This window comes from Lissotriton vulgaris, chromosome 11 (genome assembly GCF_964263255.1).
Source record: "Lissotriton vulgaris chromosome 11, aLisVul1.2, whole genome shotgun sequence".
Taxonomy (NCBI): domain Eukaryota; kingdom Metazoa; phylum Chordata; class Amphibia; order Caudata; family Salamandridae; genus Lissotriton; species Lissotriton vulgaris.
In genome coordinates this window covers 972,686,185-972,713,160 of record NC_141699.1, presented here as the reverse complement: position 1 = coordinate 972,713,160, position 26,976 = coordinate 972,686,185, and the positions used below count along the sequence as shown (strand labels likewise).

The 26,976-nt window shown below is 44.1% G+C and overlaps 1 protein-coding gene across 1 annotated transcript; it reads left to right on the top strand.

Moving 5' to 3' along the window:
- The first annotated feature begins 2,855 nt into the window (after positions 1 to 2,855).
- Positions 2,856 to 4,782, top strand: RAP2B (RAP2B, member of RAS oncogene family). The gene has a single exon (XM_086944157.1). It carries the CDS (start codon positions 3,125 to 3,127, stop codon positions 3,674 to 3,676), a length of 552 nt encoding a protein of 183 aa, XP_086800283.1. The 5' UTR covers positions 2,856 to 3,124; the 3' UTR covers positions 3,677 to 4,782.
- Positions 4,783 to 26,976: the final 22,194 nt, after the last annotated feature.

Below are 26,976 nucleotides of genomic sequence, written 5' to 3'. Positions count from 1 at the left end.
TGAGAGAGAGAATATGGAGCGGGGCTAAGGTAGTTGATGCAGTCAACATTGTGGTCCATCATTGATCTTTGTCCCCAGTGATAAGATTGTTGCAGTAAGGCAGGCCGAAACAGAGACTGAATAGTTTGTAAGTAACTGCTTTACTATACAAAGGTTTGCTGTTCCTCAGTTTTTGGGGAATCTTCCCTCCTTGATGCATGCACGATAATTACTCTGTCTTTCCTTAGTCTACCTCCTATTAATTCTTTTGGACAGGTGGTCATCTCCAGTATCCACGTTCCTAATTATCCTAAATTCATGGGCCCGGCCGAACAAATTCAAAGTCATCATGGATTTGAAAGTTCCGCTTTTATTTGTATAAAAACTCTGGATGAAGCATGCAGAAGCATGACGCAAGGATGAAGCAAGTAAGCATAACATATTGTATGGATGACAGGAGTGGCCTGTGAGGAGGGCAGATTCATCACAGATGTTCTGGATATTCAATCTTAAGGTTTTTATACATAGAAGAAATCTAAAAAGAAGTCAGTCAATAGTGTTTTCTCAACATTCTTATTGGCCTCCTTTGGACTTACATATATACACCTAATAATCCCATTAATGAAGGCGGTGTCTCTGCATTGTTAATGGATTTAGTGAGGCATGCTTCATGATAAATCATTGGGTTTGAGAATTCGCCCACTCACTCTCCTAAACCCACCTGAGACTTAAGTCACCTCAGTGACTTAAGTCACTGAGGTGAAGGTCTTCTTCCCTATATTGTTTGAAGGTCTTCTTCCCTATATTGTTTGAGATGGAATCTCTGCAGTAAGTCACCCCCTCCCCAACGCCAGCAAGAGTGGTGACACCAAGTTAACCAAGAATCGGCAAAGCCAATCGGTTTGGGCTTGGCAAGTTGGTACAATGGTCATGCTTTTTGCAAGCAAATGCCTCAAAAAGAAAAGTTAAAAAAAGAAAACGTGCAACCTATAGTCAACACTTTTTCACTTACAACAAAAAATGTTGTATTTAAAAACATTGACTAATCTATTTTATTGAGGTTGATTTTTTTATTAACAAGCCTTTCAGTTATGCTGTGTTGTATTATTATTTGTGAAGGATACAATTATAAATCGTCACCTAACCTAGTGCTCAAGTCTCAAGCAACAACACAGTTTCACTGTCACTTATCGCAGCAAGCTACGGTGTTATGTCACTTAAACATTATATAACACCAATATTTAAAAGGAAATGGAAATGCAGGCACAATGAGCGGATAATATTTCAGATTAACATTGAACAAATCAAGTAAGCATACTTTAAGCCAGCGTTGTCACTCAAGAGAAAGGAACTATTTATAGGTGGATGTGCACACTGTACATAGGATATGTGCAGTTACTCAGTGTGAAGGGAGCCAATTGGTAAAGAAGGCCGGCCCAATGCCCCGATCTGCATGATGTCATGGGAGGAAGTAAAATGTGAATGGCACAATAACAAACGAATGGATGAAGCCTGATCACTTAATGTCCCCCTTTACATGTCTATTATATCTATTTTTGTTGTTGTTGTTGTTTTATGGTAGTCTGGCAAGGCAACTAAAGCTGTGTCAAAGGCCAGCCTTAACAAGTTAATAGTTACCCTGACAGGATTATGTTACCTATCAGCATACTGGAGATGGGAACTAAGGGGTTCTGCTGATCGAATTAGTAAATGACGTTCTGTATTTTGCAAACAAGTCAAGCAAGTATTATCACAACAGAGCACGTGTTCATTTGCAGTCGTTCAATCATGATGAAGTAGGCCATCATGTAAACAACGCACATCTGTGAAACGTCATCGTAGATTCAGTCTACTGCTGGTGTCATTAGATCGCTTAAATAGGTATGACAGCTCAGCGGGTTAACATTCCTGCTGCAAATGCGTTTGATCTCTCATCAATCTGAATGCAAACGGCAGGTGTTCCTGATACATGTCCATATAATGCTTAGATGAATCAGGTAATTACTGAAGCTTATGCGGCGTGTTAATGCGCATGCTTGTAGTAACTGCCCCTACAATAAGGCACATGTCGATAAATGTACATATAGCCTCTCTCATCTTGTCCCTTTCTTCCCGTCCGCCCTTCTCTAGCTTTCTCCACATCACGCGCTCTCTCCGCACAGCACCGGGTTCGGCTCCCTCTTAGGGAACAATTGATTAAAACGTATTTTTCCGCAGAAAGAGTGTGGGCCGCAGATACAAAGATGCGAGCAGCAGTCTCGTTCCCGCTGAGTCACTTTGTAGCAAATGCAGCAGCCACAGAAAAACCGTGATGCTTTAATTGCCTGTTGAAAAGCTTTTCAGGGCACCGAACACAGCTGCTCGTTGGGAAATTATAGGTGTTCTCGGAGTAGTCACTATAAATAGGCTGAAAGTCAGCACACTAGCAAGAGCAGGGAGTAGCCGCATTTGCAGATGCAAGCAAAAATATGTATGCATGTATACATCTGAAAACCGCACAAAGTAAAAGCACAGTATTGCAGGGCGGAAAGAGAAACGCCAGTTCCCAGACATTATCCATTTTGAAATATCGCTGGTTGCTTTCCGGGACAATAGAAAAAGGCATAAGGAGGAGGGTGGTGCCCGTGGTTATCAGTGGCGAGCACTTTTCTATCAGGAAGCTACAATTAGATTAATAAAAAAGAAAAAAAAAGTGACACCCAATCACTATCGGCATATAAATAACCAATCATAAATAGGTAAAGGATCGGCAGCAAAGCCACTTTCCGTGACAGGATGTCTCCACCAATGGGCGAGCGGCTACCGGCGAGCCAGCCACATGCAGCGGGCGCGCCGAGCCAATCAGCTCGAGCCTGCTGCAGAAGTGCGAGTGTAATTTGAGATAAGTAGAGTGTGGGCAGCAACTAACAGGAAGGTATGGCAGGCTGCGCGAGGAGCCGCGCGAGCCACAGAGCACAAGTCTGGTGCCGGGGTGCGCCTGCAGCCTCTCTGAGCCTGCGCTGAGGAGGGAGGGCACGACCTGCAAGAATAAGACCTCCCCGCTGAGCTGTGCCGGATGACCTGAGCCTGCCCGGGCTCTCGGATAGCAGCGGTCTCCGGCTACCGGGGAGAGGGAGCGGAGAGAGGGAGTGTGCCGCCCGGAGCCATGCGAGAATACAAAGTGGTCGTGCTGGGCTCGGGCGGAGTTGGGAAGTCCGCGCTGACCGTCCAGTTCGTGACAGGCTCCTTCATCGAGAAGTACGACCCGACGATAGAAGACTTCTACCGGAAAGAGATCGAGGTGGACTCGTCGCCATCCGTGCTGGAGATTCTCGACACTGCGGGGACCGAGCAGTTTGCCTCCATGAGAGACTTGTACATCAAGAACGGGCAGGGCTTCATCCTGGTCTACAGCTTGGTGAACCAGCAGAGCTTCCAGGACATCAAGCCCATGAGGGACCAGATCATCCGTGTCAAGCGCTGCGAGAAGGTGCCCATGATCCTGGTGGGCAACAAAGTGGATCTGGAAGGCGAGAGGGAAGTCTCGTACGGGGAGGGCAAAGCCCTGGCCGATGAATGGAACTGCCCTTTCCTGGAAACGTCGGCCAAACATAAGACCTCAGTGGACGAACTGTTTGCAGAGATTGTCCGGCAAATGAACTATGCCTCTCAGCCAAACAGTGGCGACCAGTGCTGCTCCTCGTGTGTTATTCTCTGAGAGCAGCACGGGCGTACAATGCACTACTTAAATGGAGTATGATTGAAAACAACTTTGCATACGAGAATTCCAGCTGCAACCAGCCGATGCCAAGGGTGCACGGCCACAAGTGGTTCGGGATGATGTTTTGCATCTGACCAGATCCCTTATTGCATTTCCTGACTGCACTGGATCACCACAAAATGTATAGGCGCTGCAGAGAAGATTATCGTGCCATGAGACAAAAAAACTGTATGGTAAATCGAGATGCATTGACTGCACTTGGGTCAGGAGGAAGGGATGTGTCTCTCCATGGGCGAGAAGGGAGGCCGGATGAAAGCATCGATCAAGTAAACTGAATCCACGTCTGAGTATGCAAAGTTGGAATTTTGATACAGTGTATCCAATCTCAAGTATTTGCACATCTGAACTAGGGTCACTAACACTGAATGCCAAAAGCGAAGGAGAGTCGCGGCGGGCCCTGTTGACATTTGTGGAAATCTTTTCTATTTTGTTTACCTGCTGTAACGAATGAGACTTTGGAAAATATAGGTTGTATTTTTGTATCAGCTGTGAAAAGAAATGTTCCGCATCTGCACAAATGTTTTGTTGGTGACACGTGGTTTTGACGACTAGCCTTTTAAAGGGTAGTGTTAATTCTTTCCAAGTGTGACCCGGGGCCTACAGCACCCCCGTGTCCACAGAGTGCCTTGAAGACTCAGCTGTTCCAGCCGGTGCCAACCTGTGAAAACTCCACGAAATCCAATTATCTGTAACTCCACAACTACTTAACAGTTTCCTCTCAGTAATTATACTGGACTTGTCAGGACAAATGGGCCTTTTGTCCTCGGAAGCTATTTAGTTCTTACAGTTGAGCCTTTTAAGTGTAATTTCCGTGTCTTGCAAGTTTGCAGCTTTATTTAATTCAAGTTAACAGGCGTGCGGTTCCTTTTGGTTCCCTGTTGTGAGGTCCCACCCCCTACCCCAGGTCAGAAAAGACAAAGATTTTAATGTTGTGATGTACAATGGAATTACTAACACAGTGTAATTTTAATCTGCGAACATGGTTTCAAAAGTCGTCTGTTTTAAAAGAAGTTTAATACAAATTGACTTTTTTTTTTACAAAACTCACCAGGTTTGCCTTTTTTATTTACAAGTATGAGTCTGTGATCATTTGAAAAGGACTAAAAAAAAGTACAATTCCATTCGTTTTATGCGCTATAACGGTCACACGTTACACTTGAAGTTGGGATGATGCGTGCAGCAATGCAGGTCGAAATCATTTTGTAAGCTAAATTATTATCCTGTGAATATATTTTTTTTAACTGTGGGCCATAACACCACAATATGTGCCCCGAGGTATGCTGCCTTGCAAGGAGATACGGACCTGCTTAATGATCTCAAATATCGGGGTTGTTTAATCTCACACAGTACAGCACTTTTCAAACTGGACTGAGACATTACTCCGCACCTTCTGATGGTGACTGACCTGTGACAGTTCACAGTAATTAAATGCACGATTGCTTTACCAGGAAAGACTGCATGTGGAGCGCCGGGCGCCTCATTCTCATGCGACATTGCACAAGCTCCTCTTCCTGTTTTGTTCATTCGAAAGGAAACTACTCATTTGCCTTGGGGGCTTATCTAGTTCATAAAAACAAAGGAACTACCAAGGCCGCCTAGCTATTATGAATTAATGTAATATTTGTATGCAGTGCTGCGGTGTGGTAGAGGGTGAGGCCGCCTGGCTCATTTAGGGTGCGGTTTGTGTACCCCTAGGCTCTAGTAGGCTTAGGGTGTGCATCCCTGTTTCCGCCTTCCGTGGGACGCTGTGCGCGGTGACGTCAGTAGGCCATGGTGTGGTCTCGAGTGGGCCGCGCCTCGCGCAGCCCTGCCTAAGAGCATCAGTGCAATACTGAAAGAGGAGGGGATGCGCGTGCCTATCTCGCGCCCCGCACGTCCTAGTATGGGAGGCTGTGGGGTTTGCGCATTCCTTTCAAGACAGGGAGTTGCCACCCGAGGCGGGGCAGGAACCAACCTTTCCGCTTTAGACATGTTGTAGCGGGGCTACTAATGCTACCCCTGTACACACGCTTGGCATTGTGTCTTCACTGTCGTTTCTCTAGCGCTTAAGGGAATTCTAAACCTAACACATTGATTTATATATCGAAGAAGACCTTCTTGCGGTAAAATATTGATTTACAGTCAGTAAACTTAAATTGGAAGAAATAGAAGCAGGTGGAGTTGCGGAGGCCTAAAAAGTTGTACAATTATCACTTTTACCTGAAATCGAAGTTGTTTCATTTTAGTAAAGCAGAGACGGGCTTGCCTGGACATGTGCATCATTGTCTCGACAGAGTGCTGCTGTTATTTCCAACTCACGTGGATGGCGCCTTGTCCCTGTGCAGTGTTGAAGTGATTGTCAAATTATTAAGTGCCTTGGACAAGGTTGTACAGTGCTGATGGGCCTGGGTGTCAGACTCGAATGATGCAAGTTGTATTTTCCCCACACCACAAGCATCACTAGCGGATAGGACAGGACGTCTGTGACCCAAACAATGCCTATTTTCCAGACTTCTCACAAACAAAAATAGATTTATAGGGACAAGTGTTCCTTTGACTCGCATATACCAGTCGTGCTTGGGCGGTGGGATAAAGTAGATTTTTGGTGTTTGGACATTGGCCCATTAACTTCCTACTAGTTAACCACTATACTGCAAAGGCACACCATGTCCTGTGTTTCCAGTTTGAGGATTTTTAAACAAAATCAATATGGGGCAGGTAGACACATTATTTTTGTTTTTGTTTTCTATATAGTTGAGAGCAAGGCTGTGAGTGGCCCAGCATGGAAAGGGTTGTTGATCTGCAGTGGCTGAGAAAGGTTCATTCATGTCACGTGACTACTTGGTAGCTGTTCAACACATCTCAAGATGATGAACATCTCGAAGCTACCCAAGTCCTGGAGTTTCCTCTGTAAAGGAGATTAATTTCTCATAGTTATGTATACTACTGGATACGTAAGAAAATGACAAAAATGACAATTTTTTGTTTTTCTTCTGGTGCCCCAGTGCAACATGCAAACTTGATAAAGTTGGCTTGTTTGCTAGTCACATATGTACAAGTGATACTCATTCTAATGAACTGCATCGTTTGGGTTTTGCTCATGCTTATGTGTATTAGTACTTTAGACCACAGCTTGATAAACCTAGATGCGTCATGCGTTTATATAAATGATTCATGTTCAGACATATTTCTGAGGGAGGCAAGTTAAGCATTAACAAGTATGATCTTGGGGCACTTTCACTCGTCCACGCTAAATGACCTAGATGACTTTCTTGTAGCTGTTATTATTATTGTACGAATTCTTTATAGTCTAAAAGAGTGGACTTTTGTAACATGTTGTCCCCGCAAGGCTTACAAAGAGGCTGTTGCAGCACAGTATTTGTAGTGTCCTTTAACAAGCCTCCCCTTTGATATGCAAAGTGTTCTCAAATCTCTCTCAGAGCAAAGGGACTTTTCACAATAAGTCGAAAATCAATGGACATCATTTAGGGGTTGGCAGGGGTCGCATCTGGCACCCATGGCTTGTTCCTTGCGACCCCTGTCAGTGCGTTTGTGACCCCTGGCCTCAGAGCCGGCAAAATCTGTGCTAGGAACTTAAGGACAGCTCCTCCTTCTGGATGACAGTTGGGGCTCAACTTCCTTTGTTTATTGTCAATTCTTTTATTACATCAATAGTGAACAATAGTTTATTATTCACTATTAGTGTAATAAAGAATGGATTACAGTTAGCTGATATGACTCTCCCTAGCAGCTGAGGTAAGTAAAAAATGTTTCTAAATGTTTATGGTGTGTGCACTTGCGTGTTTAGTTTGTGTTTCATGAGAGCGAGTGTTTCAATGTACGTGTATGTGTAAGCTTGGATGTGTGAGTGAAAGTAACGTTTAAAAGGACCACAATGGCACATCCACTACCCCAGGCATTTTGGTGAATTGATGTTTATGCAAAATCCTCCAACCTCACTCATGTCAAGTCAAAGAATCTTATATAGCGCACATATCACCAGTAGGTCTCATGGCGCTTGCGGAAGATCCCACTGACTGGGGTCATATCTAGTTCTGTTTAGAACAGCCATGTTTTCAATTCCTTGCAGAAGCGCTGATTATCTGAAATGGACGAAAGATGTAATGGCAGCTTATTCCAGAGATGGGGGGCAAGAAAAGAAAAAGATCGACCCCCATTTCGTACGGTGCGGACTCATAATGGGGTAAGAAGAAACTTAGAACTGGACCATTGGAACAGTGCTTTGGAACTGGCTTGCAACTCTTAGGACAATATAAAATGCTGAACAGGAGGACCGCTTTGGGCAGCAGACATCCCTCACGGCATTCACGTTTTTAATGTTGCTGCACTGTGACCCTGTCCCTTTAAAGGACACTGGTTGGTTTGCCAAAAACAGTGGCACGTTTTGACTTTGACATTGTGGAATGCACACAGTGGTTCTTGTGATTCCTGCCTGCTCCTCCCATTGACCCACAATGCACAGCGTAAGCTGTCCAATTTTGACTGCTCACACATGGAAATGAGAAACACAAACCCCGTAGCCATTTCAGGCTTACAGTTTGTTTGCACAGCCCTAGAGCAGAAAGAATGTCTGGTTGATCACCAGCTCTTTTCCTGCAGCTTTATCTGGATGTTGTGTACTCCCCAAGGACGCTATTTTCCATAGTTTAAGAAGGAATTGAAAACATATTCTCCGATTTAACATTAGTTTGCTACCCCTTAGGGATTGGCAAGTAATGAGATGCGGTTTGGAAGACATGCAAGAGGGATCTAAGCGGTGGTACTGTAAGTACAGTCCAAACAATAGCACATTCCTGCTCTTTGAGAAAAAAATAACTTTGGTGAGAACTACAGTATTGGAAGTGAATTGTAAAAGGCAACCAATCCGGTGAGGCCTTTTCAAGTCATCATATCAGATGACCTCCAGCACCATAACAACTCTATAGGGACAGTGCAAGTAATTCGGAGTTACCCGGTGAGAGGTCTAACTTGAAGGGAGACCTGTTCCTGGTGTACTTGACAATAGTAAGGCTACTGGAATTATGTAGAAGTGGCGGCACAAATTATGCAGCAGAGATGACAAAACTATGTGGCAAAAAGGCAAATTACATGGCATAATCCAGTAAATTCTTACCCAATTTTTTTTTTGTGTGTGTGTGCAATGTTGTCCTTTTTATCAGCTGAAAATAAATGGACAAGAATACCACTGAATTAGTACCAGTTTAACGTCTGAAGACGGCATCTGTCAACTAGAAGGTGACCCGCTAACTTTTAGAAAAGGCTCTGTCAGGGCATGAAATAACCTGCAGCACATGCTTTTAGTGACTGATCCATTTGACTTAGAAAATATTTTTGTTGCAATATGAAAACTGCATATATGATCTATGTGTTAAATTCGGTCAACTAATAACTATTCAGAAAAATATTGCATCAGCTTAATTGCGTAATACCAGACACCTTGATAGTAAAGCATCTGGTGTGCTTTATCCAGTTCTAGACACCTTCTCTCTGAGGGAGTAAAGGCAGATTATAGTCCGTTTTGAGACTGGGTTCCCAAATAGCGAATAGTTTAAATAACAGATTTTATGAAGACATACTAAGAAAGTAAATGCCAATACTGATGAATTGGTGCACATTAAAGAAGCTAAAATTCGTAGCAGGAGTACATTCAGTACATATGACAAGCACTTCCCAGTGTGAGTCTGCAGGTGGAACCACTGGTCACTGCTTTGAACTGGAAGTGTAGGTTTTGGAACTCTAGTGTCATGCAGCTAATTTGTGAATACAATCTAACATTTGCAGGTTAATTAATTGAATTGCAGTGCCAGACTGTGCCTATATGCCACAACATTTAACATTTCTTTAGGTAATGTAATGTATGTGTTCTTGTAAAGCGCACTGCTGCCCTGAGGCGTCGTGGCGCTGTAGACCGCTGGGGAACCCGTCCTGGCTATCCCTGTGAGATGGTCCCTACTGGGTATCTCCAAGGTGAAACCAGGCATCCCCAGCGAATGTGGGGGGCCGTTGTAGAGATAAGGCAAGCTAATGCCCAGAGTTGCCGAGTGTGATCCCTGGTTAGAGTAGGCACCGAGGCGAGAATTATCGAGTCCACTGACCCTGGTCCACGACCCTGCCGAGTCGGAAATTGAACCTTGGTCCTGGGCCGTTCTCTGCTTCCGGGTCTGCCGCCTTTAACCAGTGAGCCACACCACTCCACAAGGTGATTGTGCAGTTACCTTTGTGAAATGTGTGTTATCCACATCACTGCTTTTGTAGGAGCATGGCTAACTTCATCTAATTTTTAAATGACTGTTATAGTAATTTATATTTTTACTATAATGCAATTTGGTTGCATGTAGTTTGAGAGCAGCCTTTTGTTTTGACAATAACGTCCATACATAGTTAGTGGTTGAGGCTAAGTTGGGTGTAAAAACTCCACAACACAAATAACATTTGCACCTGGTGATTACAAAGTAGGTCTTCCACATTCAGCCTTTAGCAGGAAAAGGATTCTATAATCAGCACAAATGATTTGAGTCTGTGTTTTTGTTTGCCCATTGTTCCTGATGTTTACACTTTGTTTTAAAACGGAGTAACTGCTAGTGGTAAATGGTAGTTGCCATCTATTATTTTATGCTATTTATTGTCCCCAAAATCGTCTGCTCCTGCTTATAACTGCTAGGCTGAGTAAAATGAGCAATGGGGAGCCATACATAATATGGCTTCTCCTCCCTGCCCTAAATGTGCAAAAAAAAGCCTTACCTTAACCAAACCTCACCAACTTCCCTGCCTTCCTTTCCCCTTGCAATTGGGCTTTCTGCTATGAGTCTAATCAGACCAGTAGCTCTGTCAGTCTGGCCTGGAAGGACTTTATGAACGTAGTAATAGTGGTCACAAAAATTGTGTTATCAACTTTTGGTACATCATAAAAGTGAATTAAGAGATTTAGAATCTGGTGTATAGATTCAGGCCTCATAAGGAAGCCATGCATAGCATGTAGATTTCTAGATGGATAACAGTGGATTAAGGGCTGTTTTTTCACCGAGGGGTTCAGAGTGACATGAAATATACAAGAGCAAAGCTTGAGTTGTCTATGATGTCACACAGAACTCTGAGGCAAGAACATCGAGGTACTTCACTCTTACCCATCTACAATTGTATGTTATGTATCCCCCCCTCATTCATTTGCCTGTGCTTTCAACTGTTATACAGAGGCAAATGAGTAATGGGGAGCCATTCAAAACCTAGCCCCTCCTCCCTGTCCCAAATTAAAAGAAAAGTACATGACTTCCTGTCACCCACTGCCACCATACTCGGCCTTATCTTCTCTCTGCTGCAGAAGCGGTGCTCCCTCCTTTGTTGCGCAGCTGTTACAGGCTCTTAGAGAGCCCAGCCAGACCATCCTGGGATTCCTGTATGACATAGAACGAGGGGCTACCTGCTTTTGTTAACAACTGTTGCTATATTATAGCAGTGAGTTACTGGAGTTCAATCCAGTTATTTATGGTAAAGCCTCTGTACCCGAACCATACATAACGTGTAGAATTGTAGATGGGTAGCAGTGAAATTATTAGCTTGTTTTGGACCGAGGAGTTCTGAGTGACATCAAATAGACAATGAGTGTCTATGATGCCACACCGATTATCAAGATGAAAAAAATCCCTGTAATTCACTTTTTACCCATCTACAATTTTATGCTGTGTATCCCCTCCACCCCCTCAAATCATCTGCCCCTGCTGTCAAACTGCTACATAGAAGCAGAGGAGTAATGGGGGAGCCACGCACAGCATGGCCTCTCCTCCCTTACCAAAATGTGAAAAATCATACCTGCCATCCATAACCAATCCCACGACCTTGCCGGCCTTCTTTCCCCCTCCTGCAGCTGTGCTTTCTGCTTTCAGTCGCAGCAGATAAGCAGCAGCTCACTGCCAGGCACCCAGACAGGCCTAAGAGCATCCTGACCAGGAAGCCTTTATGATTCAGCAAAAGTGAGTAACACGTTTTGTTATCAGAAGTTGCTATGTCATAGCAGTGACTTGCCAGATTTATGATCTGGTATCGACAATGGAGGCTTACAATGGAAGCTATGAATAAGAAATGGGTAACAGCTAGTGGTAGATGAAATTAAAAAATCTTTGAGATTATGCTATATCTGATGGCATTTTAATATTTATTGTGCTAAAAACGGGTGCAAGAAACTTTTCGCCATTTTTAATATAACTGTTCGTTTTTAATGAGAGCTTAAATATAATCTATAAAGAATGCTACCTTTTACAAATATGTTTTATGAAAATAGTATTAATTGGGTAGAGTACATCACTCCCCCAAAATACTAGTAGGCCGGTAGCATTATGAAAGACTTCAACTTTCAAGGAGCAGTCTTTCTCCCGGAGTCAATTCTCAAAAATATTAGCAACCCCACACCAACGAGGTCACGTGGCACACGTTTTTGGGGAGCAGGAGTATATTTTCTCATCGGAATAAAAAACACAGGTGTTAGGTGAATTTTACATTTTATTAGGAGCACATTTACATAATTGTATTGAACATAAACCTATTTTTATGGGAACAATCTGCAAACATTTCTGCCAAATTCATATAGAGAATTGCAAATACAAAATATACATTCTAATACTCAAAATGATCTTTAAATAAATGTTTCTACTGGGAATGTGCAAGCACAAGGAGAGGATGAACATGGCGCTGAAACATTTCAGACACTCCTGACCAGTCACAGGTTTGGGTTGAATCCATCATCATTCTTTAGCTCACGCCACCCCAGTTCAGACCCAGCAAAATGCAAATCAGCCTTGACCCTGTTCCTCATGGGAACACTCTTGCCTGAACCTGCCAAGCCAGGTCTTCCCTGGACCAGAAACAAGCATCCAGGGACCGGTTTTGGGTAAGACCCCTCATCAGTCAGGCTGGCTTGAATCCAGTGGCAAAGTGAGCAAGGGACGAACGTCTGGGCATGCCCTGCCAACTAAGGGCGAATAAAGGAATGTTAGTAAAAGTAATTTTTGGTTTGTTCCAATAATTACATTTGCCCAAATTATATGTGCCCGTATTCTCTGACAAAGTTGGTTGCATACGTTTCTAGTTTCCCTTCTCCCTGAAACAGACTACTCAGGCTATTGACTTGACACTTCTCAGAAAGATTGGCCGTGACCATGATTAATCATAGTCAAACTTTCTTAATAACACAGCAATTTTCTGCAATTCATCTTAGCATAAAGCTTAACCAAAGAGTTATAATGGAGTTCAGTGGATTCTGAACAGTACACAAATCATTCCCCCGCTCTGCCCCCTCCCCTGCCTGCCATGTCGCGTCGCATTTCTCCTCCCCCCTCCCCCCAGCCGCCTGCCTTGCCTACTCTCCCGCCCCCTCACTTCTTGATTGCACGGCCGCTAGGCCGTGCCTCCCCTACTCTCCTCCTCCTACTCTCCTCCCCCCTCCCCTTATCTGGCCTTCCCTCCGTCTGTTCCCTCTCCCCGCTCCGCCCCCTCCCCTGCCCGCCGTCTGTTCGAGACAATCATGAAACCAGAATCCACTGAACTCCATTATAACTCTTTGGTTAAGCTTTATGCTAAGATGAATTGCAGAAAATTGCTGTGTTATTAAGAAAGTTTGACTATGATTAATCATGGTCACTGCCAATCTTTCTGAGAAGTGTCAAGTCAATAGCCTGAGTAGTCTGTTTCAGGGAGAAGGGAAACTAGAAACGTATGCAACCAACTTTGTCAGAGAATACGGGCACATATAATTTGGGCAAATGTAATTATTGGAACAAACCAAAAATTACTTTTACTAACATTCCTTTATTCGCCCTTAGTTGGCAGGGCATGCCCAGACGTTCGTCCCTTGCTCACTTTGCCACTGGATTCAAGCCAGCCTGACTGATGAGGGGTCTTACCCAAAACCGGTAGATTTGATGGCAAATAGCCACCCACTCTCCTACCAGAGTACTGACGCTGCAGCTAAACAGTGGTTGACAGACCAGATCATCAGATGTCTCTTGGTTCGGTTTCACATCATCCTAGTGTGGCTGAGGCATGTGACTGAGCAAGGGAAGTGTCTTGGCTCTGATTCATTATTATGTAAAGTGGCAAATCTTTCCCACTGTCCTCTGTGTTTGTGGAGCTCCAATAAAATGTATTTCATTTTGAACTACAAATATGGTATGGTTTCCAAAGATACATTGTTGAAGTTACATTTGATTAGGGAAAACAGTTACATCAATTTATGTCCTTTACTAATAAGTCAATGGGGCTAACAAGCTGCCTGGAAACCTGCATTCCTCAAGGGTAAGGCAATCTGTCTGAGCCCCTCCTTTTTTCTGTGCATTAAAAGGTGCAAATTCAGCATGTTCCATTTGTGCTTGATCAAAAAATATTCACACTGCATCTTGCGGAAATTGAAAAAACCTTTAATTTTCAGAATTTGTTTCCTGTGCCAAGTACTCTAGAGGGCTGCAATGGCCATTTTGTCTAGAGAGAGGATGGGTGTATGGAAAGACAGAGATAGAAAGTAGAAAGTGTGGGGGGGGGGGGGTGCTGGTTTGAATTTTTCTTGGCTGAGCTATGTTGAGCCTGTGAGTTTTTGGAAGTTGCCTATATGGTTTGTGTTTGGTGTCTGGTTGATCTCTTTTCTTGTTCCAATCGCATATTCTTTGTTCAACATTGCCCTTAGGGTTGAAGTAATTAAAACAATGCATAGAGTTTCGGGTTGATGGCTCTCGGTTTATCTGCTTTGTTTTGTCTTCACTTTGCTTGTTGACATATAATATTATTGTTATGAATGAATCATGTTTTAGGATTGCATGTGCATGGCTTGCGGGAGAGCCAACTGTGGAACATGATTCCTGGAGAACTGTGTTGAGTGGCTACGTGCAGGGTCTGGTTTTAGTGACCTGTTTGTGTTTGTTCTGAAATATTATCGTTGTATTATTCCATGTCCTTTGTCTTCATGTAGGTTGCACAGACAATTCAGCTATTGCTACAGCCCCATAGGACTCATGTCACATTCACACACAATGGGGGTATTTATTTATATTTTGGTAACTAAAAGTGGCTAATGCCATTATTTTGTAAAACTCTTTGTTGGTCATGTTAAATTGGTTATATAGAAGTGGGCTAAACACATCTTTTAGAAGACCAGGATTATATAATTTCTGTTTTTTGTGTGCTCTTCAAGTGTTGAGACCTACGTGTATTACTGTGTCCTCATACAACATGCTGAAGAGCTAAGAGCCCATGTGTGCCCCCAAGTTGGTACGTTTGTCCTATAGCTGTTTACACTTTCCGTGTTAAAAACCAATAAGAAGTTTAGGACATTAACAAAAATTAATTCTTTAAGTCCTAAAATGCATTCTGATATACTGTGGGCAAGAGTTCAACAGTGGTCCTCTACTATGTAGTTTTTAGGTCTCGCCTGTCGATGCGCATGCGCATCGAGCAAGCGAGACTATGGGGGCTTATCCACTCTTTGTCCAACTTGCAAGGAATCGTGGCAATTCCTTGCAGTGCCCGTGACTTTTAAGCTCAATGCGCATGCGCATTGAGCTTAAAAGCGCGTGCACATGCCCCCAGCCGCCTGCCTTGCCTACTCTCCCGCCCCCTCACTTCTTGATTGCACGGCCGCTAGGCCGTGCCTCCCCTACTCTCCTCCTCCTACTCTCCTCCCCTCGCCGTCTGTTCCCGCACTCCTCCCACACCCCCGCTCTGCCCCCTCCCCTGCCTGCCATGTCGCGTCGCATTTCTCCTCCCCCCTCCCCCCAGCCGCCTGCCTTGCCTACTCTCCCGCCCCCTCACTTCTTGATTGCACGGCCGCTAGGCCGTGCCTCCCCTACTCTCCTCCTCCTACTCTCCTCCCCCCTCCCCTTATCTGGCCTTCCCTCCGTCTGTTCCCTCTCCCCGCTCCGCCCCCTCCCCTGCCCACCGTCTGTTCGAGACAATCATGAAACCAGATGCTTTGATGCAGACTTCACTGCTTTTAGTGGAGCTACTCCGCCCCCTCCCCTGCCCGCCGTCTGTTCGTACTTGAGTCAACTGCGGACATCGTTGAAGCAACATGGCGGCGGTGTTTGCTGTTGATGCTGCCAGGCCAATACTTCGGACAAGTCCTCAGATACTGAGGCGGACAAGCGAGATCCGCCCCGTCACGTGCGACAACCTCAGGCTGCAAGCCCTGGCTATTTTTGTCAACATTACAACTTTGCATGAATTCTTAGCCCGTTACGAGGATGTTTAAATGTGAAACTTCACGTGCCAAATGGCAAAGTAATGTTTGTAAAACAGGCGTGATAGTGTCACATTTGGTAAGCGGAATTTCCCAACTATTTAGAAGTATTTACATTCGTTTTTCATGTCACGAATCATATAGGCCAGTAAACCTAGTCTCTTTTCTCCATAAGCACTGTAGCAATTTTGGAATCTTGATTCTGGTGCTTTTGAAGAACGCTGTATCAACTAAGCATTAACACATTTTCACGAAACTAAATCATCGCAGTTTATCGTGTGGAGGACCAACGCATCAATTTAGAGTCTAAAAATCAAATATTGTTACCTATTTACGTTAATTCTTTGACGCTGACGTAGTTTAAAAACTCCAACGGAACTAATTTCATACGCGTTTTTTTTATAGTCGCTTAACACAAGCACCAGAACCACCAACCCATCATGGCAGACACGTTTACACTACACTGGCGAGGGCTACCGTAGTCCCTTTTTAGTGTCACCGCTTGCTCGTCCGTCACTGTTATTCGGTGTCTGTAGAGAAGTACACTCCTCCTCCGCGGGACTTCGTTCGGATAGAGTGACCGTCATGGCTGCTGCAAGAAGGGCCCGTGCTTACTTCCGCAGTGTCGTCCGATTCTCTGACCGAGATCTCTGCTGTTGATCTCCCCAGCTGGAGACGCAGGACGGAGGGGGAAGGAGAAGCTCGGCTACCTCCGAAGCATGGTAACTGCACCGCCCCAGCACAATGACAGGAGCGATATCCCATAAGATACTTTGATTTAGTAGGGATCAGCGGGATTTAGAAACACCACTGTTGTTACTGGCGCAAGATGTGTTAGCTCACCCTCACTCACCCTCAACCCCTCACCCTCACTCACCCTCACCCTCACTCACCGTCAACACCTCACCCTCACTCACCCTCAACACCTCACCCTCACTCACCCTCAACCACCCTCAACCCCTCACCCTCAACCCCTCACCCTCACTCACCCTCAACCCCTCACCCTCAACCCCTCACCCTCACTCACCCTCACCCACACTCACCCTCACTCACCCTCAACACCTCACCCTCACTCACCCTCACCCTCACTCACCCTCAACACCTCAACCCCTCACCCTCACTCACCCTCAACCCCTCACCCCCTCACCCTCACTCACCCTCACAACACATATTGTGTTACAATAGGTGTCACATTTGCGAAAGATAAAACGATTGGCATTGTAAATAACAAAGCTATTATTTCGCTATTTTAAAAACAAGCACATACATAAAAAATGTGTCCTTTACAATACCAACAGCTCAAACTTTCCTAATACGAGACATATTGCATTGCTGTGCTTCTCTCCCCTGCTGCACTCTCCTGCTCTCTAGAGATGTAGCATAACGACGAGAGCTGCCATATAAGTCACGTAAATACAAAACATGTTGCATTCCAAATGCTATAGGTGTCACATTCGCAAAAGTTATAACTATTGGCGTTGTAAATGACAAAGCTATCAATTTAGCTATTTTAAAAACCAACAAATAAATAAAATATTTGTCATTTACAAAACCAAAAGCTCCAACTTTTCTAATGCGAGACCTATTGCATTTCCAATGCTTGTTACTGATTTGCTAGCATGCTTGCATGGAGGTGGTCATTTTCCCATACCATTCACCAGTGGCATCTGGAATTTTGATATGATTTTGCTCTCGGTTTGTAGTTTCAAGTCTCTTGTGCATGGTTCAAAAACTGCTGTTGTTCAACAAATGCTTTTTTATGTAGTGATTTATGCCATATCGACCTTTTCTTAAATCTTACTTATTGCCTGATTTAAAAAAAAGGCCAACATGGGTCTGAAAAGATTGAATGTCAACAAAATTACATTGTATGTTTACATACAGATAACAAATGCATTCCTCCCATTCCTTAGCATTAGCTTTGTAACATTAAGTTGCTTGCTTTCTATTTGCTGGCTTTATTTGTTTTAGGCTGTCCAGCTTGGGGTAGTTCCTCCCATGGAGAATAGCCTATTTACTGTGTTTTTCCACAAGTGCTCGCTTTCTGACAACAGGCCTTTAATTGTAGTTCTTATCTTGTCACATTTGCAGTGCATTCAAAGGCAGAAGTTAATTTGCATTGTCTTCCAAGGGAGCTTGCTGTTTACTTTTCTTTCTCTGACTTCAAAATCAGAAGCTTTATTTGAAAACGTCGCTGTGAAAGGAAAGGCTTTTTTAAAGCACACAACAACATGCAAATGGGTCTAAACAAACTGTGCAGATATTCAGAATAGATCAGAATTAGGAAAGCACAATGAAGCACATTGTTTTTGTAACTCTGAACTGTGGTGGAAACAAATATTTTAATACAATCAAAACAATACACTAGGTGATATCATTTTTGCACATTGTTTTTGCACTGCATACTATTATCAGTAAAACTGCATGCATGTGCAAATGTAGTGTTCGTTTCAATTAAAAATGTGTTGTCTGTATGCCACACCATTCATACTCCAAACTACGCAATTCCACTCTACACCATTCAACTGTACAACACTCTATGACACGCCACTCCACTCTATGACCCATCTCCCCACTCTACTCTATGACATGCCATTCCACTTTATGCCACTGTACTCTGTCCCTCCTCTATAAGACACTCTACTCTATGCCATGCACTTTAAACCACTCTACTCTACTACCAACCACTCCACTCTACGTTAATACACTCTATACCACAACACTCTGACAGTTCACTCTATGCTAGGCCACTCGTCTCTACCCCACTTTACTCCAGTGTACGACACAGTAAGCCTCTCCACTTCACTCCAGGTGATTCCACATCACTCCACTTTATGCCACTCCACTCCATGCCAGTCACTTCTATGCCACTAACTTTTAGTCCTGCTGAACAACAGCCACACTAGTGTACAACATGGCTTTAAACACTCTGACAAAGCTGATAGCTCCTGCATAAGCGAGACCTATTGACTTTGCCAATGAGTGTTCTTCGTATCGAATGGGAGAGCGCTTTTCAGTATGTGAGTTTAGGGTGTGCACTGTACAAACGTGAAGTTGAAACGCTTCTGCATGTTAAAGAGATATTTATTTTTATTTTAAGCAGATGATTCATTATCACACGATATTTATTGCATGATTTACCTTCCAGCTGTTTTCAGGACTCAGCTGGTGCATGGGCTTCCAGAGCCCAAGCAGACCTTTGTCTCCACACTCCCTGTTAATGTGTTGGCGTGCACATCTCTGTGATCCTATGTGATTGATCCCTGCTCAAATGCATTGCCCAGTTATGGTGCAGAGAAGCCTGGGTAAGTAGTGTGGGCCCAAGCCTGGCCATAAGTGCAGTGAAGGCTGCCATAGCGTTCCATCTCCGGCACTGGACACTGTTGCAGATGAGTAGTTCACAGAAGCTGTACACCACGCCTGCACATCTTCTCATCCCATTGACAGGGTACTGAGCCCTGCTTTCTATGCGGCTGTTGAGACGGCAGTTCATTGATTCACCTAACCAGCCAAAGGAAGCAAAATATTGTAGTTTCAGGGCTGTCTAACTCTGGCTTTCTTCATAAATTTAGATTAAAAATAAACATGCAACCAAAACGATAATGCATATATTTAAATATCTATTAATTTCACTTCATTGCACTTTTTGTTTTAATGGAAAGATAATTGCAAAGGCGCAAACAATGCAGCATTTCCTTACAGCACAAGAAAGTACCTGCCACTGGGTCATCCACTTTGCTGCTGGAAACGTGGAAGGATTTCATAATGCGTTGGGGCAGCTTAACAGCTGCCCAACTGCACACACTCGGACCTGTCCTCTACGCCATAAGCAAGTCTAAATGTTTCTCTCGTTTTTCTACAGCAAATAACTAATTAGCCTCAATTTGCCTCCATGACTGGCATGTCACTGTGTATTAAATGTAACTTGGTCTTTATTTTATTTTTTTTGTACACAATTCCATATGTGTCACTTACATCTCCAGTGTTTGTCCTTCTGTGTCCAGGAACTGAATAGGAAATACACCTGGAATGTGCCAGTCAGACGCTGCCGTTTTCATCTATCGAGAATTACCTACAAGTACTAAAATGATGACCCTGAACCATGAGTTAAACCCCATTTAAAGGTCGGCATTTTGTTGTCTGACTCATTTCTTTCTAAAGGGCGGAAGTGACAAAAATGTCGAGAATCCGAAGATTATAGCCCGCAAGACCTCAGGGTAAATTCTCCTTTCCAACTTGTCTCGCTTTGTAAGAACTTGTTTTTAGTACTACTCTGGGACACCTGCAGTGGTTACTTAAGTTTACGCTGAAAAGGAGAACTTTTTTTTAAACTAGCAGACCCGTCTGAAATGAATCCGCTTCTGCTATCGCGATACTAAGGATACTAAGTGACGTTATAGTGTGAGGGTCGGCGAGAACTTACCGTTTCTGCATATTTAGCAGATGTAGATTTTTTGTGTGTGTGAATCTTCGGTAGCAATTATAGATGGAGGGCTTGAGATTTTAATTGGATACATACAGGTGGTTTCTTGTATCGAAATAGGACTTTACTGAATTGTATTTTCCTTTTGCTATTGTTCTCCGTGCTGAGTGAAGATAATGGTTATGAGTAACATCTACTTTGCTGTGGCCTAGTTTTGTAGTACTACTGACTTACTCCTACATTCCAAAGGCAAGCCAGACAGCAAATCAGACGTTCTCCTGGCTTACTCTTTAATTTCAGGAGTAAGCCAGGAGCAATACATGTCACACCTCCTGCTAGCAATATGTTTGTGAATTGAGGCACACATGAATTCTTGTGTGGCTGCATCTGGGTTCCCCAGATATAAATACATGGGTTCATTCTTAAAGAAAAAGCACTGGCGAAACCAACAGAGCTCGCCCTTATGCTGGACAGCATCAGCAAAAAGGAAAATAAAAAGTCTGCGCTGCTTTTCTTGAACTGTATTGGCAAACCAAAATGTTAAAAAGCCCAAATCCAGGCCCAGCGTGATGACGTATGTGTAAGTGTAGAATGAGATGGCTGTGCACTGCTTGTTTAATTCAATAAGGTATAACGTATATCGTGCTCCTAGGATTACTCCCCGCTCAGGAGTATAATAAAAATCTATGAGGATAGCACCGACACGGGTTGTGTGGGTGTCTCCTAGGGCACTGACTTGAGTGCTGCGAAATCCAGCAAAAGTTTATCAATAAAGTTATTCTTTGAAAACGCTTCTTGTGTATATCCAAAGTATTTTATTCATACTTATATGGAAATCCTTATTTGTTCAAATTTTCATGGAAATACAATTCTCCATTTTAGATAAATCACAACAATCCTTCCAATGCATTTCGGCACTAGGCCTTCATCAGGGAAGTCTGGAAAGCAAAGAATATATCTATAACTCCTCTATGTCACACAAATCGTAGCACATTCAACATAGATAAATGTTCATAAAGAGTACTCGTAATTAATTACATAACCACATTTCAATAATGATGCAAAAAAACTATGAGAATACTTAGTGCATGGTAACCCATTACTTCATGTTAATGCTAATGAAAAATGACTACGGGTTTATATAAATCAAGATGTCACATGCTACTCATTTGAACTCGGTGTGTGTAAACAATATGGCGTATTTCGTTGTTAAAAAAACATGGAGAGTGTAGAGGGGCGATGTAAAGGGTGAAGCAGCAAGCAGGGAGTGTGAAAGAGAGCAAGTAAACAAACGCGCTTCCACGCAGAGCAGAAAGCAAAAAGGTAGTTCCCTGAAAGTAAGCAGTGGAAGAATGCATGTCTTTCCATCAAAAGGATGGTAAAGAAGCTGTTCTCCTCAAGAAAGACAAATGCAAAAAATAAGGAAAGCCGTAGAATAAGAAGGTACGACATGAGATTGACATAAATGCCAACAAATGACAACAAATGGGCTATCCCAAAGAACACAGTAAGTACTGATATTATTCAATATTGGACTGCCCACAAAAGACAAGACCTAAGCTGTCTATTGGGGAAAAGGGCATTCTATAATAATAGATTCTAAAGCACACGCGCATCAGACTCGTTTGTTTAATCAATTGATGTGGCTACTTGGAAAATGACTCATTCATGTTATCAATACATGGTGAAATATACTGTGAACGTGCATGGAACCCCATCTCCTTTGCCAAGGCAAAAGGAGTGTTAAATTAATTGCATGGTGCTGCTGTACACCTTGGAGAAAAACAAACATAGTGATACTTTTTCCCACATGAATGCACCAACTTTGTGGAGCCGAAAAAGGACCCCTGAGGATTTTATAGTACGGACCATTTATGAAGGTATGAAGGCTGCGTTCATAGTGGTCCACACTGCTCCGTCCCTTCCCTGGCTGATCTTTCTCCTGGGATACTGAATTGGCACATTATGGTGAAGGCACCTATGCACTCCCCTGGAGAACTTGCTTCATCTTATCTATGCCATGCTGTTGTGCAAGCTACAGTCCTTGTGTGCGATGAATTATGCATATCCCCTTTTATTGCTCTTTCTGGCATGGAACCAAATGCACTTTCTAAACAAGTAGAGCACAAATGTATCTTCATGTCGGGATATGCCAGCTTGCCATTTCTTCGGTGCACCAGATATGATGCTGGTTCGGTGCTCTGTACTGCTGGAGTGAGTGGAGGGAAGACTTGCGCCTCCAGAGCATTTTTGAATAATTAATGAGCTGGATGGATGGCAGCCACTGTTCTTCCCTCAGCCCCAAACAGTAATGGTCTGATTCACAATTTTTTTTGTTACTGCTCAAAATTCAAGAGTTGGACACACCTATGTTTTGATTATGGCACAACTACTCACAGACAAAGCCTTGTTAATTAGGCCCTAACTATTCAGTGTCACAGCAAACACTTCTCTTGCCTTCAGTCCCTTGAATGACGACGACCGAGTGAAGATTAGGGGCTGGGGGGGGGACGGGGGGGACTTACTACATGTCATGAGAGAGCGAGAGCTGAGGGCAGGCTGTCATTTTGGTAATTTATTATTCAAATTCAGCAGACTCACCCACATATACTCCTCATTTCCGCTCAAATTACTATGGTTTTGGAGGGAGGTATAGAGGAGATTGCAGCCTCCCTACATGTATGCCCGAATGTTGAATTTATTTAGAACTAACCAACCCAACAACAGTGGGGTCGGGGGGGGGGGGGGGGGGGGGGGGGTCTGCCCAGTGCTTCACGGATTTTCAGGGCATCACTACCCCACCCTTACCTGCTGCCGCGCAGGCGACAAAAGCAGGGAATTGATCGGCAGCACCCCTCCTACGGCCGCCACGGGGCGGCAAAGGCTGGGACCGCCACAGGCAGCAAAGGCCTAGCTACACCACTGAGCGACAGGCAGCTGTGTAGTTCTAAAGTAGACCTGGCCAGCATGTGCTTGGAGAGGTAGCGGGTTTCTAAAGAGAAAATTGACTGTTACTGCACCATGATGAAGTATTCTTTAAAGAGGTTTGTGGTTGTAACGCCTCTGTATGCCTTCTTATGCTAGGCCCTTCAGGCAGAGCTATTTTCTCTTATTACATCAAGCTTTTTACCTGCCTTTTTAACAGAGGATTTAGTTAAGGCATAAGAGGAATGAACTTTTGCTTCTTTTTCATGTGTGTTTGTGAAGGCTGAACCTTTTAGGGGTGTTGTACCTACTCAGACTATGTGCCAAGGACGTTTGTGCCTCAGCTGCCTGTGCTGCATCTGCTCTCTATGTACAGGATGCTTGTTCTTCTGGTGCATTTTCTGTACTTGCCCTCTGTTGATAGGAGCGCCCTCGCCTCTGCCTGTCATACACAGTTCTATATATCAGGAATAATTGTGCCACTTCATTTGAAGTACATGTTCCATATGAGTGAGGGAAGCTTGCATGGTGGGTACATATACTGTACCTACTCTTTGTTTGATTGAAGCTTACCCTGCTTATACCTTGGGGTGCATGTGCGGGAAGCTGTTGCAATTGTGGGACCTCTTGTACATATGTGTGTGTTTTTACCAACGTTCTCAAATTAGTTTTACTATGCAAAAGCCAAGATAAGTGGCTTTGCGAATTCTTGTTGCATGTTCTGCTTTGGAATGGCAAGCCATTCCACAGAATTGCTCCAGGTATCAATAACCCCCCTTGGGATTATTGGCACTCTGAAAATATGGGTGACAACGTATGAAGAAAAAAAGAGATTGTGACTTGGAACCGGAAGCAACACAAGTTTATCTTAGTAGAAAAAGTTAATTCTAAAGGGTTTAACTTGCCCATTGATTTACTATTAATAATTGCATTTGTAGATGTGCATTTTCACTTTTTGGTTTGCAACCGATGTCTGGTATGTAAAAAGACATCTTGGGGAGTTTCAGAAGTTCACCTGGGAATGCATTCTGCCCTTTGCTTGTCATTGGCTTTGTGGTTTGTATCTCACGTTTTCATTTCCCAGCTTAGGCTCTCCAGGATCACTTCATGCCTCCCATGCTAAAACCTTATTCATCAGTATCCTTCCAAAAGCTTCCTTGGCCTGTAAATCTTGTTCTTATCTCGTCACATTTACTCTGCATTCAAAGACCGAGACTAATTTCAAAGTGAGTGTGTTTATGGGCGGAATGCAGATTGCTTTCTCCGTGGAGTACAGGTGTAATAGCGTCTGAAGATATATATTGGTGATTATTTGCAGTTGGGCAGTCTTAACCTGTAGCCGTGACATATTTAATGTTGGTAAGAATGAAAACAATTAGCCATGGCAACTAAATTAAACATTGATTTGCATGTATTGGTGAGCCTTCCAGTAATGTACTGTGTTACTTGTTGCTGTGCGGGCGCCTTTTTGTTGTTGTTGCAGTTTTATATAGTGCAACCTCGACATGAAGGTATCGGAGCGCTTTAAATGAGCACCGGTTACATTACAGAAGAACACAATCACTTTTGGTAGGCACATGGATTTTAAGTGATTTGCCCAGAATCACAGGATGTTGAGCCGACACAGAGAATAGAACCTGGTTCCCCTGTTCCAAAGTCACAGCGCTGGCCATTACGCCAAATCCTCTCCTTGAGTGCTGCCCCTACACCTTAGGCCAAGTGCCCTGCATCCAGTTCACTAGCACAGCCTTGTAGGTGAGTGTGTGTGGAGCAGTTGATGGGTGACAACGGCAGCAGCCAGCAGTGGATTCGGGCTGAGAACACAACAAGTACTCGACGCCGAGCGGGCAACAATCCTGCCTTCTAATCCCCCTTATCCAAGGGCTCCTAATACTCCATCAGAGTATCTTAAATGTTCACGCTAATGGAAGCATGGTCAATAGAGCTGTAGGTGCGGTAGCATCGAGGTGCAGCACTTTAGGGGTTCGCTGCATCCCAATAAAGGTTGTATTTTATCTATCCAGCTGACAGTAGGGGACCCATTTTCTACACCTATACCGTGCACAGCGTCTTTGCTACATCATCGTTGAGGACCCAATGAGCATGTTGTGAAATGTGCTTAATCACACACACAAGACGGTTCGTAAAGTTTACCAAACTTGTTTATTTATGTTCCGTGGTAACCTGTCGACCTCAGCCACAGCCTCTCGCCAAGATCGTCTCCACACAGTCCCCGGCGCTCGCTCTGGAATGCTGGTCGCGGTGACATTCGAAGTGATGTCACCGCGAGCAGCTCCATTACACGCGGAGCCGCCGGGGGAAACAAAGGTGGGAGATACCACACATCCCCCTCCCCTGCGGAATGAAAAGTGGGAATAAAAAGAAGAACAACAGGGTACAGAAATTAACATCATGACATATTGGCCTAAATCCAGTATACAGGAAATCACATCATAACATATTGATCTAAGTGTCTGGGGGGTCTGGTCACTCTCCTACTAGACCTAACAACTGGGTGTGAGACCGGCAACGGCTTCCTAGCATTAGGACGATTGCTACCTCCCACATCAATTTTCTCCTCCCCTTCACTATTGGAGTCATTCCCGGGTGGGTGAAACCTCACTACTCTTCCCAGGTTGCATATTTTCCCTTCCTGAGTCTGCACAGCATTCTTGAACAGCTTTGTGATATTGGTTGGACCACTGTATCCTGACCAACTTGCTCTACCAGTCGTTGTCCTGATCTTGATGTTATCTCCTACTTTGAACTCAGCCTCCCGCGTAGATTTGAGTCGGTTGTACCTTTCTTTCCTTTCCCTCATGGCTCCTTCTTGTTTCTCTAGGCTTTTAGTTTCTTTTGAGTGATCTGACCATCCCTTGTGCCACCCCATCCATCCTGGGGATAGCTTGGTGTTAGGTACCCTTGCCCTGAGCAACTCGAAAGAGAGTGACCCCCGTCGTTTGGGGCGGGGTGAACCTGTATGCTTCCACACGTCTCCACATCTCTTCCTTCCAGCTCAAAGCACTGGCTTTCGCAAGTTGGATGCTTTCCTTGAGGGTTTTATTGAAACGTTCGATCATGCCGTTAGTCTCAGGGTGATACAGGGTACACCGTTTATGAGCGATACCTCTTCCCTCCAGGAAGTCTTCCATCTCTTTGGAACACAATTGCACCCCATTGTCTGTGAGTAGGCTGCTGGGTAGCCCTTCTCTGACAAATAACTCTTGCATGAATTCAATGACAACTTTCGTCGTGACCTCGCTCACCAGTCTCACTTCCGGCCACCTAGAATACATGTCCATGATCACCAGAATGTACGGGGTGCGTACTTCTCCTGTCAATGGACCCACAATGTCCAGTGCCAACTCCTCCCAGGTTCCTGACGGTGGTGGCCTACATACCATCGGCGGTGTCATTTGCTTCAAGACTTTGTCACTGTTGCAGCACGGAATGCAGTCCCTAATTTTCCTTTCAATTGCAAGGTCCATACTTGGCCACCAATAGTTCTCTCTCAGCCTTTGCTTCTTCTTGGTGATACCCAAGTGGCCTTCATGGGCTATTTCGACTAGGCTTTCTCTCGCCGACGCAGGTGGTACCAGTTTTGTTCCCCTGAACAGGCATTCATCGACCATGGAAAGCTCATCTTTGACCATCCAGTACGGCCGCATACTC